At 41.5% G+C, this 14,966-nt stretch overlaps 1 protein-coding gene across 1 annotated transcript; it reads left to right on the top strand.

Moving 5' to 3' along the window:
* The first annotated feature begins 5,344 nt into the window (after nucleotides 1-5,344).
* LOC4323964 (stress-response A/B barrel domain-containing protein HS1) lies at nucleotides 5,345-12,954 on the top strand. Its single transcript, XM_015791904.3, has 2 exons — nucleotides 5,345-5,602; nucleotides 12,591-12,954. The coding sequence occupies exons 1-2, from the start codon at nucleotides 5,445-5,447 to the stop codon at nucleotides 12,781-12,783; spliced, it is 351 nt and encodes a 116-aa protein (XP_015647390.1). The 5' UTR covers nucleotides 5,345-5,444; the 3' UTR covers nucleotides 12,784-12,954.
* Nucleotides 12,955-14,966: the final 2,012 nt, after the last annotated feature.

Here is a 14,966-nt window from a genome sequence, read left to right on the forward strand (position 1 = left end):
CGAATTTGTAGCATCTTTCTCACCAAGTCGCAATTCCCAGTCTGACGCATGAAAACCACTACTTTCTCGGCCCAATCGGTAATCCTGACCCCACCGAGTTCATTGTTGGTGAAACCAATAGAATCCCCTTTAGATTAACCAACCCAGATCTAGGTCACTAGAAGAATACTTTCAAGTCTTGGCCATCTCTAGAGAAAGTTCCACTAGAAAAGAGCTGGACCACATGGTTCAAACGTGTATCAGCCAGCAAGAGGGTTCACTGGGATGAAATTGGAATCGGCCAAGCACTTGACCTTACTATAGCAAACTCAGCCAAAGATGAACCCCTAATGGCAGCCGCTTCTTACTTCTGGTCAAACACTACTAATGCCTTTCTGTTCAATTAAGGGCCGATGACTCCAACCCTCATAGATATCAGTATGATCACCGGTCTGGATGCCACCTCATCGGCCAACCCTATGGGTTTGAACACAAAGAACCAATATGACTTCAAAACCAAAAGCATAGGGGGTTGGTCAGGCTATGTGGCAGCATACATGGGCCAGGGTTCGGTCACCCCGCGAGAACACGTGGCCTTTCTATTAATGTGTCTAGAAAAATTTCTTTTCTGTGGATCAAGTTGCGGCCCCACAACCAACTGGCAATTTCTGGCTGAAGCTCTAGAAACAAAGAAACAATTCCCCTTGGGCAAAATTCTCCTCGGCTATCTATACCAGATGTTGAGCAATGCATCGGCTAAGATAGCAGTCGGCTCAGTAGTTGGAGCAGGTGGACCCTGGTGGCTACTACAAACCTGGTTAAACCTTGCCGCCGTTGCCGTCCGTTGACCGTCCGCCGTCGTCTGTGTCATCGGTGAGTTCGCCGCGTCGCCCGCTATGTGTAGATGCCCTCCGTTTGCGCCGCCGCACCGTCGTTCGCCGGCGAGCATGCGTGGCCGAGCCGCCGCCGGTGGTGACGTCATCGCCGACGTCATCGTCGACGTCAGCTATGGACCGGCGGTAGATCGATTTGATCTCGGCCGTCCGTTCCGTAGACTGTCGCCGTGCACCCGGTCCACCGTGAGCCCGAGCCTGCTGACGCAATAATTCCTTTTTCCTTTTCAAAAATAATTCTATATTGCGTCATAATTCAATTAAAATCTATATAAATGATTTAATCCGATTTAATCTTTAAAAATTCATAACTAATTCATCTTAGCTCGGATTTAGTTGGTTCAAGTCTCTAAATTTTTCTAAAATTGAGATCTACATGTTAAAAATATCCACATGTACTATTCATGATTGTTTATGTGCTGTTTTGGTGATTTTGCTCTTTTATACTTAGATTCCGACGTTCCCGGAAAGTCCGATTTTGCAGGAGAAGAATTTGAAGAGTTCCAAGGCCAGCAAGGCAAGTCACACAGATCCCAAACAACCCTTTGAGCATGTTGATCCCGTTTAAAGCTATTGTTTCTATTCAACTACTGCATTTATTTTTGAATGTCATTGGGTGGGAATAACCAATTGCCTTTGTTATAGCCCTTTGATGTTGATTATCTATTCCTTGTCACTTGGTTAATAATTGGATTAGCTAGAACATTATATGGTTTTAGCTAAAGTGAATAGGATGCTTAGCCATGCTTAGAGACACTAGCTCATATAATTGGGATAACTTATGATTCACTATTATTTAATGATGACTTAATGATAGCTCATGATGGTTAATCGTGATTAGTTAATTAATTAATTTGCCAATTAAAACTTGATAATGGTGGGTTGTGAGCACATGGTTTTGATGGTCGTGCTCATGACAATTAAGGACCGGTTCACGATTTTCAGTTGTGAAACATTAACCGTGCCAACCACAAGCCAGCGTGGGCAACGGCTTTACTTTTTGTATAGTATGGTTCATTGTAGAGCACCAGACTGTGAAGTGGCGGAGATAAGCCCACGGGGGTCGCTGGGGAGTCCATGCCTTGTTTACAAGGGGGTGATTATGATCCAGGAACGGTGCACTGCTTTGAATTGTGTTATACAAAGGGTATTGTCACAATCTCTATTCGGGTACTTGTTAAGTATCGCGACGCATGGTTGACATGATGTTGAGGTTGTTTCTTGTGGGTACAGTGGTACACCTCTGGCCAGAGTAAAACTATTCGAATAGCCGTGCCCGCGGTTATGGGCGGGTCTAACAATGTCTTTCGTGATTAGTTTCACACCTCTCACCATAATAAATGATGCTGTAATTGGTAATAATTTGTTTAGCTCCTAGTTTGGAATGGTATATTCCTGGTTTGGAGATAGAACTGTGCAGCCGGGAATGGTTGTTCAGAATGGTTGGGCCTATGCAACGGGTATGTTGTATAGCGTTGGATTAATATTGTTTAATTAATACCTTACTGTTTTATTAAATTCTGAAATATTTATTAAATGCTATTTATGCAAATGAGACTATGTTATGCCATCCTTTGTTATCCCTTGCACTTGCATATTTGCTGCGTGGCTTGCTGAGTATGTCATATACTCACCTTTCAATCATTCATCAGAGGAGGAGTTCTACAGTGATGCCGAAGGTGTGGATGATTAGGCATAGCCCTGGTCGAGCTGCTTGTGGGATGGAGTCGTCTGCGCCGTTTATCTTATTTTCCGCTGCTTAGATCTTTATTGTTTGAGAGGAACTATCTACCTCTGTAATGACATTATATTCGCTTATTAATTAGAGTAATAATTATACTCTATTATCAATTTGTTATTGTGTGCCTCGGCTGATTCCTGGACGAGGGTTTACACACATGTAAGCGTTTGGAATTTTGGATAGAAATTCCGGGCGTGACAGGCAAGCTCTCCTAACCAATTCACCATATGATATTATATGAATAGAGAACATTATTTGTATGCTTTGTATGACTGCTCAAATTGTGTGAAACAAAATCAGTTATGTTACTGTTGGAATCATACCTTGTTACTATATTTCGGTAGTAACATTATCGCAGAAGTGCAGTAATGCAGTAACATCATGGTGAAATTCTAATAACAGAGAACATATGGTAGTAACGGTACTACTACAGTACCACTGCTTGTGCATTGCTAAATTTTTAAATCTCAATCTTGCTAAATATATATATAGCAAATCTATTCTACACTCCTCCCCCTCCCATGGGCCAATTCCACCTTCCCCACCCTTCCTAGGGCCCAAATCCCCCCTCCCACCTCAGTCAAAGGCTGGTCAAAGCCACCTCTCGTCGGTTGTTGGTATTTCTTAACGACATTACTAGAAATATAATTCCCAGCAATGGCGCAGAAATACTCCTGGTATATTATGGTTACAGAGTTCATCCGCAAGCGCATGGATATACCATTGTAGCATTTCACCCGAGAGTATTCCAAGGGTATCGTATTTATTTAATCCCATGGAAAGATCATAATAGAGAGAACCTGACTAATAATTTATATGTTACTTATAATAATCATAGTCCAAGCAGGGGTTAAGATAAATCAAAGGGTAGAGTGACACACAAGCAAGGGAATACTCATTCTCATATGAAAGTATATAAGCTAAGTGGATAGAAAATAGAAAGAGAATCTATATACATGGTATACATACATCCTAGTTATATGACATACTAGCTAATACCCTCTATCCGATGCCCTCCTGGCCCAAACTCGGTAGGTGGCCTCCTCTGTTGCTCCTTTGTGCAGACTTGTGAATTTTGGCCCAATTCATCGTGTCAATTCTGAGTTCTTTGCCCATTCATGCATAAGTCTGATTCTCGACATCGTCCGATTGATTTATCGTCTGATTCGATGTCGATTCTCCTCCACTTTATGGTTATTCTCTACAAAAGGTTAGTGAACCAAATACTAGTGGAATATTATTATTCTAAAATGGATACACATTGCAAGCATAACTAGTTCTCCTCTATTTTGGTAATATTGACGGTCGAAACTGATCACTAACGAACATCAACACCGGTCAAACCCGCCCATTGACTCCCTCCCCTACCCACCACTTTGTTGTTCACGTCTCACAGGAATTCCGCAGTAATATAACGGTCATCGTGTAGTAACAGGATAACTTTCTCACAGTAACAACATCGAAAAATGGTCATGATGTATCTAGTTTTATTAAGTACTTTTTTACGAACATCATGGTGTGGACGGATTAAAAAAATACTATATAACGTGAGAGATATTGCTCTCTAAAGATTGAGATTTACTTTTTTTTTTAGTTCTTGTCTTGCTGGAACAGCGTAGTAACACGACGGTCAATGTGCAGTAACACGACTACTTTCCACAGTAACAACGTTATAAAATAATCATGACGGATCTAATCATTATGGTGAAAACGGTTCTAAAAATAATATGCGATGTGAGAGATATTATTGTTTAAAGATTAGAATTCTAAAAGTTTACTTGTACTAAGCTTGCTGCTATGTATCTTTGAATAGACAAAGAGAAGTACTTTTTTGCACTTGTATTTTGCACAAGATTGAGATTTAAAAATTTAGCTATGCACAAGCGGTGGTACTGTAGTAGTACCGTTACTACTATATGTTCTCTGTTACTGCAATTTTATCATGATGTTACTGTAAAGAGTGCAATAACAACCTATAAATTTCGCAGCAACGACCTATACCTATACATTTCGCAGTAACGTATCGTGTTACTGCACTTCTGCGATAATGTTACTACCGAATCATAGTACCAAGATATGATTCCTACATTAACATAACGAGTTTGTGTTTACAAAATTTGAACAGCTATATAGAGAAAGCAAATAATGAACTCAAATCAAATAGCGTCATATGGGTGAATTGGTTAGGAGAGTTTGTTCTGAACCATGAGATCATGGGTTGTAGCCTTGAATTCATCGATGTATTTTTAATTTTTCTATAAAATAGAAGGAAAAATGGCAGATGAGAGAGAAAAAAACGAATAAAAGAAAAAAAGTAGAGGAGCGCGCCAGGAAGAGAAAAAGCAAAAAAAAAAAAGGAGGAAGGAGGAGGCACATGCAAATAACAAAAAAAAATATATATCTTTAGTCCCGGATTCGTAGCTCCGATTTGCTACCCGGGACTAAAGGGGTTGTAAACTAGGGCTACAAAGGGTTTGTGCAGCAGTGGACTAAAGGAGTTGTAAACCGGGGCTACAAAGGGTTTGTGTAACAGTGTTCTACGAATAAGCGAAATGATGGAGCCGTATATTAGCTATAGATAATATGATAATTTTGTATCAGTGACTAGACCATAAACTTGCTCTTACCAAGGTGCCCATTTTGTGGGGATACACAATACTACTACACACCAACCCCAACGGCCCAACCACTTTCTAGGTTGTAGCCACCCACTGCTTCTACTTCTAAGTTCTAAACCATGGCAAGCAGAAGATCGAGTCGAGTCGAGAACAGAGGGAAGAGGGAGAGCGCGCAGAGAAGCTAGCGAGACTGCAGCAAGAAGCCACAGGGCGATGGCAGCGGAGACCCCGGCGGCAGGGAGGAGTGGCGTGCTGAAGCACATTGTGCTGGCGCGGTTCAAGGAGGAGGTGACGCCGGAGCGACTGGACCACCTCATCCGTGGCTTCGGCGGCCTCGTAAACCTCGTCCCTTCCATGAAGGCCTTCAACTGGTTCGTATCCTTGCCTTCCAATTCCCACCCGCGTCCGCGTGCTTCTCCTCGTTCACCTGCTTGCCGCTTCAGCGGTTGCGCCCCCTCCGTTCGGTGGCTCTGCGGGTGTCCCGTGTCTGTCGCCTCTGTGACGCGCGGCAGGTGCGCTCGACGAATTGCATGCCTGCTTCGGGTTCAGTTAGCTCGCTAATAATCTCATACAGGGCCGCTGGTTCAGGAGCACGGCGAGTTGTAAAATACTGAACGTATATCATATATCGTATTGCGCCATCCATAGTCTTTTCAGCTAGTAAGTGCACCGCTGTTTATTGCACAGTGCAGGTGGTTAGCTATCCACTATATATTTAGAGACTTGTTAGACACTACTTAAAAAAACATTTTTGCATGCGGCCAAAAATAGTTTTTCCAGGCGGAGGGGGGGACCACCTGTATACCAATGACTTTCGCAGACGGTGCAATGGCCCGCCTGCGAAAATCCTATGGACGAACAAAAAATAAAACGTGCCCCGCCGGCCACGCACCTCGCCACCGCCGCCGTCCCCCGGCCTCCTATGGCCGGATCTGGGAGGGGAGGGGAGCCGCGCCGGGAGCCGTCATCGTCGCCGCCCCGCGTCGTGGCTGGCCACACGCCTCGCCGCCGCCACCTTCCCCCGGCCTACCTCCGGCCGGATCTAGGAGGGAAGGGGAGGGAAACCGCGCCGGGAGCCGCCGCCTCCGTCCCGCGCCCTGCCAGCCATGCGCCTCGCCGCCGCTGCCATCCCCCGGCCTCCCTCTGGTCAGATCTGGGAGGGGAGGGGAGGGGAGCTGTGTCGGGAGCCACCGCCGCCCGCCATCCCGCCGGCCACGCGCCTCGCCATCGCCGCCCTCCCCTGGCCTCCCTCCGGCCGGACTGGGAGGGGAGGGGAGGGGATGGGAGCCGTGCCGGGAGCCGCCGCCGCCGCCCCGCGCGTCGTCGTCACCACCCCACACCCCGCCGGCCACGCGCCTCACCATCGGAGCCCTCCCCCGGCCTCCCTCCGGCCGGATCTGGGGGAGAGCGCGTCGGGAGAAGCCGACGTCGCCGTCCATGCTGCCGCTATCACCACGTCCACGCCGTCCGTGCTGCCGCGGTCGCTCCCCCTCCGGCGGGGAGGGAGGGAGGGGAGGAGAGCGGAGGGGGATGGCCCGGTGGGAGAAGTGTTGAGGGAGCGAGAGAGAGTTGAGAGGGAAATGAGTGGTGGGGAGGGGTGGAGGAGAAGATAAGTACTTAATTTTTTTTTGATAGGTACGATTTTTGCAGGCGGACCATATAAGGTTCGTCTGCGAAAATAGATTTTCGCAGGCGCCGCTTAAGTAGTCCGCCTGCGAAAATGCGCCACTTAAGTGGTCAGCGAACTTCACCCCAATTTATATTTTCGTAGACGGTCATTTGGTTCCAAGGATCATGTCCGCCTGCGAAAAAAAGGACCTCCACGTCGGGAAAAATGATTTTTCTAATAGTGAGATCTTGTTAATGTAGTGTAACAAAACAGCATGGCATCATGGATATGACTTATGTCGCCACTAGGACAATTGGCTTCCTGTGGATCTTTAATATGTTCGTGACCCATGAGATTGTTTTTGCACTGTGTAAAAGAAATGGAAAATATCCTATGATCAGGGGCCTCATGTTTCCCAATGGAAACCATATTTTGTTACACAAACAGGTTTGTAGAATAAGAAAGAGAAGAAACCTTCCTTCCTAGGCCAGGGGAGTCCAGAGTTGCTATGAGAACATTATGATAGTTATAAGTGCATCTACAGGTCCCAAGAAACAATATTGGTGCACACACATTCACACCGTCCAGGTTTCACATTGTGGAGCATAGTCTCTTTAATGTATTTACTTTTTACAATGTTTTGCCGCAATCCTTTCCCAATTCAGTAGCTTCCATCATTTGCATATGAGACTTAGGCCTTGTTTAGTTCGCGAAAAGAAAATTTTTGGGTATCACATCATACGTTTGACTGGATGTCGGAAGAGGTTTTCGGACACTAATGAAAAATCTAATTTGATAACTCACCTGGAAACCGCGAAATGAATTTATTAAGCCTAATTAATCCGTGTTAAGCACATATGGGTTACTGTAGCACTTATGGCTAATCCTGGACTAATTAGGCTCAAAAGATTCGTCTCGCGATTTCCATGCAAACTGTGCAATTAGTTTTTCATTTTATCTATATTTAATATTTTATGCATGTGTCCAAAGATTCGATGTGACGTTTTTGGGAACTAAACAAGGCCTTAGTTTATCAATCTTAGAGATTTTAAAACATAATTGCACGCTTGACCTGGGGACACGAAGTAAATACTAACAAGGAGGAGGGTGCCCGTCCCTGCGTGGGCAGCTCAGGGGCAAAACCCTAGCCACCACTGCCAGCCCGCCCTTCCCCCTCCCTCCGTCTTGCCGCCGAGCAACCATGCGACCAGGATGGTGGTGGCGGGGCCTAATCCCGACAACACATCGACTCTAACGTGGAGGAGGAGGCGCAACGCGTAGCAAGGTGACAACGCACCCCGACAAGGTGGTAGCGCGTCATGGTGAGGGAAGCCGCAGATCCTATGCTACCATGACCGGATGTAGCGTCCACACGGCCAGATATGGCGCCTCCATGTCAGGCCTGGCCCGGGGTCGAGCGGACGCAGGAGGCCAACATGGCTGGAGATGGCCAGGGCAACAACAACGGGGTGGCACGGTCACCGGAGGCGGGAGAGACAGACATGGCTGATGGCACGACATCGGGAAAGTCCAGCGTGGCCAATGACATGTCAGTAGGAGAGGCAAGCGGCGGAGGTTGGTGGGCATGGTAGTTGGCGATGTCCAACTACATCGACGACAAACATTGACGGCGGGCAACGGTGATGGCCGGGATGTTGAGCACGACGTCATCGCTAGCCAACGTCACCCCTATTTCCTCTCCATGGAGCTCCTCCCTGCTATGGCCAATCCTTCCGGTCATGGGGAGCTTTGTTGGTGAGACAATGGTGGTGGTGGCTGAGGAAGAGAATGCTCTAGCTTCGCAGGAGATGGCGTTGGCCTGTGCTGCAGACCCGACGAAGGTGGGTCCGAGCTTCCTAGAGGTGAGCTCAGTGGCAGAGCCAGGATAAAATTACAGTAGGGGCTAAACTAAAGTGACCAATAAAAATTAAAACATGTCTCATATAAATTGGCTATATTTCTAATACAAAGTATAAATATATGAATTAGAATTTTAGGGGGTATAATGAGGGCTCTAATGATCCATTAGGGGGTAGGGGGTCCAAAGACCCCCCAGCCCCCACGCTTTCTCCGCCACTGGGTGAGCCGTAGGCTAGGAGAGGGATGAGTGGATCTTCGTCCTCAACTCCTCTTTGTGAGGATGACAGGGAGCTCGCGTCGACGATCTTAAGTGGAGTTAGTTTTGGGAGGGCGTTGCCACCACCTTGTAGGTCTTGCGACGATCGGTCACTTAGCAGCAGCTGGCTCAGTGCCCGTTCCTTTACCTGGGTTGTGTGAGGAGCTGCTAGTAGGTGGTGATGTTGGTGTTTCTTTTTTTTTTCTGGCTAGGGTTGTAACCTTTTAATTTTTCCCGCTATATAAATATGAAACTTCACACTATCTCGTTTTGAAAGAAAAAAGAGTGCACACTTGACCCGTTTGACCAAATGATTTTTTTTCAATCACCTTACCACAGAAAAGCTCATCTGGATTTATCCATTTTTCTTTAACCCTTTTTATGGTAGATGGGAGTGCATACAGGTGTAAGCATTAACACTAACTAGGGAGGAAGCCCGCGCAGATGCATGGTCAATTTATTTATTCTTTACTAAAAGAATGTTAAAAAGATGTTATCTTACCATATTTTATTTAAAAACCATAGATTATCTTATCTCTACCCTCAAATTGACCATAGACTTTGATACACTAAATTAAATTGTAAGAATGTCTCTCATATTAAAAAAAAAATTGTTGTGTCCTGGTTATATATAAAATTTTTATCACAAATACTTATTATTTCTCTTGAAAGAGCTGGGTGCCTTTTTATTAGATAGAATTGAAAAAACAAACGTAATATATCATTAATACAATAACAAATCATCTCAATTTCATACCGAAGTCCACATATATCACTTGTGTCTAATGTATAAATATTTTTTAAGTGCCACTTCTAACAATTAATAATTAATAAGAAAAAACCATTAAAATTATATATAAATACCCATCTAATGTGTTAAGTTGGCCATAGCTGCTAAGGCTTTATTCTCTAATGCCTTGAAATATGGGTCCCGCATCGACGTAGCCATGCCCCTCAAGACTAGCGTCGATCACAATTTTAACACCTATTATTGTCTACACACTTATAAAAAGAATGTATTAGTAAGTAGGCTAGTTGAGTTCTACTATCAAGAGTGAAATGAATCATAGAGGGCTCGATGGACTCATCATATGGGTAGGTACAAACATAATAAAGTTATAGTTTTAAATTTGAGGATTAGGACGGAAAGATTAATACTTCCTCCGTTTCATATTATAAGACTTTCTAGTATTGCCCACATTCACATATATGTTAATAAATTTAGACATATATGTGTGCGTAGATTCATTAACATCTATATATATATGAATATGGACAATGCTAGAAAGTCTTATAACCTGAAACAGAGGTATTATTTTTTAATCATACGTGCGTACGTATGTTTTTCCAGGTGTTTTTTTTGGATGAATAGTACTTACTTTTCTTTGGTACGTACACGGGGGATTAATATGGAGGAATTATTTTAACACATCTAATCTAATGTTTAAAAATAATGGGTCACGTGACGGCTTAGAAGCGTTTCTATCATGTTCAGTGGCCTTTTAGTATATAATAATATTCTTACCTTAATGATTGGTGGATAGCAGTGCATACATATAATTTTAAGTGTAACATAGAATTGACACATAAAGCAAGACATATATGAGTCGAGTACACTGGACCTTATACACTATATACTCAGATTAACCTAAGCTTAAACTCCAAAGATTGAAGAGGAAAAGATCAACATATGCACCTCCTATTACTCTTAATTAAGACATATTGGTCTGGTTCATTTAATCATTTTTTTATAGTCATTTAAATACTAAAGATATAATTATATCAAAATATTTATCTGGACATATCTAGATTTACATTATTGTGATAATTCATATTTTAAAATGGAGATAATATTTTTTAGTGATAATCACAATTAGAGTATTCTAGTTTGGGATATTGTAGACTGCTTAAAATATTAAAGTTATGATGACGTCAATTTTTCATGAAATATTTTAGTAACATTACTTTATTTTGTGAAAATAATATTATTTTAACACATCAATATTTTAGAACGGTGATTTTTTTAGTGCTAATCAGAACTAATTATTATATTTTATTGTGTGATATTATAGAGCTAATCTAATTATGCATGATTGTGAAGTGATATATGTTGATATGATCTACATTATCTATGTTCTACACAATATTTCTTTTATTATTGGGATAGCATGCGAAAGGTTCGGATATGATTTAAAATAATAGAGGAAATTATTTTGGAATGTTACTCATGATTTAAGTGTTTTTATTTTTGTCATATCTATCATATTTAATTTCTTATGAGTTAAAAAAATTAGTAGCTTTTATTGGTATTTGAATGGTTAATCAAGCACCATGAATACGATAATGAAGAATGATAAAATAGACTTATGTGCAATATAAAGGTTTTGATTATTTCTCTATATGGAAATTATTTAAAAACATTATTTTTAATTGTAAAAAACTTTAAAGAAAGAAAGAGATGAGGAGATTGGATAGGAGGGGGAGGTATAAGTATGTACGTACATACCATATAGGAAGAGGGTGGGTTGTTGGGGAGAGGGGAGGGAGGAGGATTATGGTTTTTTTTCTCTAAAAATAAATCTCATAAATGAAAATAGTGGGTCTTCGAAAAGGAAATCTAATAGATGAAAATAGTGGGCTACCGATTTATTAGAGAGCCATATGGCAGCTTAGGAGCATTTGTAGGAGTCCCACATGGCGGCTTTAGAGTGTTTGTAGAAAGTTTAATGGACTTTTAGGAGGGAGGAGGATTATGTTTTTTTTCTAAAAATAAATCTCATAGATGAAAATAATGGGTCTTCTAAAAGGAAATCTAATAGATGAAAAGTGGGCCTACCGATTTATTAGAGTGCCACATGGCAGCTTAGAAGCGTTTGTAGGAGTCTCACGTGGTGGCTTGAGAGCGTTTGTAAGAAGTTTAATGGACTTTTAGTATATAATAGATAGATAATAGATAGATTTCCCTTGTTGGATAAAGAACTAAGAGAGAATCTCCTCCTTGTTTTCGAGTTTGCACTAGTTCAATAATTTACCATAGACTTTCTCCCTTCCCATGATATACCGCTTTACTACGGAATTCATCAATTTCTTCTACAATATACCATTAGACCATTTATTTGTCAAAAATGCCCAAACATACGTTCCCGTACATATAGTGAACAATTGATTGACCGGCTATGGTTTCCTTGCACGACATATTAGCAGATGATTTATTTACATTAAAAACAACAACACAAAAAATATTATGTGTAGCATGTAACATATAAAATATTTTATAAAAAAAATAGCAATGCAAAAATTTTAAAACTTCTATGTTGTGAAACGAGGCTATACATAATATTTTGTAATTACTTATTTTTAATGTGATAAATCAATTGTCATATGTCTCTAAGGGCATTTTGGGCATTTTTTTTAAAAAAAAACATTGATAAACTCAGTGATTTATAAAATGAAAATGTCAATGGTGAATTGTTGAACCAATGCAATCTCGGTGGCATAGAGTAGATTTTCTCCTAAAGTTCCGATATCCCAAATGTGTGACATTTGTGAATTCATTTTCCCTGGTGCAAATTTAGCTACATTGATGATCTATTTCTCAAACCATCAGTTTCTAAATGTGCGGTTTAATTTGCAGGGGAACTGACGTGAGCATAGAGAACATGCACCATGGATTCACACACGTATTCGAGTGCACTTTTGAAAGCACAGAAGGAGTCAAGGAGTACATTGAACACCCAGCACATCTTGAATTTGCAAAGGAAATCTTGCTTGCAATGGAGAAGACACTCATAATCGACTACATGCCAACTGCTGTAAATAACAGCTGAGCATAACAGTTTGGGTGCTTAAGCTTCTTTTGTCGTTGGTTGCACTTCAGAATATCTGCGGCAAAATTTTATTTTAAGACATGCGAATTGAACTTTTATGCTGAATAAATTTGTCATGTATGTTTTCACTTATCGATTACAATGGTTCAATTTGGTGCTACGTATGTCAAACAGTTTGCTTTTTTTTGTTTTTCCAAACAAGTTTGCTCCAAATATCCGTATTAAGTAATGACGGAGAAGATGATGGCACGCACGCACGGCACCGGTGTATTTATCTATGTTATCTTTTGGATGAGCTTAAGATTTTCAGACGGTTGATGAGTAGTCAGTTGAAAAGAATTTGGAAAAGCTGGATCTTCATTTCTGGCTACTGGCTTCCGGTTCGTTTTTTAGATTATATCTTTACCTATTAAAAAATTAAAAATGATTCCGTACTCATCGTATTTTTGTCCGTCGTCTCTTCGTTCCAGCAAACCGTCTTGTCATATATGTGTTTAGCGTTTTGACGATATTTCCTTTTTTTTCTCCACCTCCAATACGTTTTCTACACATATAGACCTAAAAGTGTAAAAGGGCCCAACGTCTATCACAAGCTGTCTCTCTATTTTGGGCTGTCTCAGGGCCCCTTTGAATCGTAGGATTGAAAAAACGGAGGAATTGGAAAAACACAGGATTTTGGTAGGAATGCAAGTGTAAAAACAGAGGATTGCAAAACACAGGAAAAATATAGGAATGACCGTTTGATTAGACCACAGGAAAAATGCAGGAATTGGATGAGAGAGATAGACTCTGGGAAAGTTTTCCAAGAGGTTAGAGTGGATGTTAAATTTCCTACGTTTTTGCTCTAGAATTGTAGGAATAGGAAAGTTTCCTACGTTTTTCTTTTTCTCATTCCTACGAATCAAAGGCATGAATAGTGTAGGATTTCAATTCCTTTGTTTTTCCTCCATTTTTCCTCCAATTCAAAGGGGGCCTCAGTGTAAAATATAGCCTATCTTCTGAATTATTTCAGATTTATTTGTGTTTATTTCATTAATTTTGTAACATGCAAATGCAAAACATACTGAATTTTGTATGGGCAGCTTGGATGCATGTTCATTTATTTTGTGAAGGATTCATCTACATATAATTCTTTTTAACATCATTTTTTAACATATGATTTTGTTGGGCTATTTAGGATTAGGTGATTTATATATTACTAAAAACTGAAGTTGTTTCCGTCGATGGTTTTGGGATGTCATCCGGATTTGAGTTAATTTTTAAATTCATTCGCTTTTAAAAGTACAAGGGTTTGGAATTGGATATCATCTCAAAATAAAATTCCCATATACTTTTTTTAAAAAAATATATATAATAATAATACGATTAAAACATTCTTCACCCGTTACAACGCACGGAATTCTTTCTAGTTACTACATAAATTAAAGCCTACTAGATGAGAAGATGCTAATATAAATTTAAAATGCTGAAGTTTTTCAATTCGGATCCTCTCTGTTGTGGAGGAGAAAATTCAAAGGTTTGCTACAGTACCCAGCATTTGGAGTGCTGTGGATCATTCTGTCGACGTTTGATGTCGCGATTCCGGTATTTGCATACTATGGGGATCGTTGGTACTAGGGTATACACGAGGCTGAGGTAAAAGAGACGGAGAAGAGGATTTTTATACAGGTTCGGGCCCCTGAGTTGTCAGGTAATAACCATACATCCTGTTGGCCGAAGCCGGTATTACTCTTATTCACCATAATCACACTAGTATAATATTTGGGGTAGCCTATCTAACTGTTGTCGATATGGCGGTCTGTAGTTCTGACTCGTAGTCGACAACAGGGTAGTCTTCCTCCTCGAATCCGTGCCCGGTGAGATCAGAGATAACGTTTTCGTCTCTCCTGACAGTATCCGGAGACACTGTAGGGGACTAGTTGTGCTTCTCCCTTAAGTCGATATCCGGCATCTTGTCGTGGCGTATGTTGGCTTGTATGTTGATCTTCTGTCTTCTATGGTGGGTGTTGATTGAGGTGGACGTGTCCGTCTATGTTCATTGTCCCCCCTCTCCTCCTAGGGGGCCTTGTATTTATACCCATAGGTGTCCCCATGTCCAAGTAGAACTAGGAAAACCAATATGGATACAATCCAAGTAGTCCTTGTCCTTTCCATGTAGAACTCTGGTTGTCTTTCCTTATCCG

This window comes from Oryza sativa, chromosome 1 (genome assembly GCF_034140825.1).
Source record: "Oryza sativa Japonica Group chromosome 1, ASM3414082v1".
Lineage (NCBI taxonomy): Eukaryota > Viridiplantae > Streptophyta > Magnoliopsida > Poales > Poaceae > Oryza > Oryza sativa.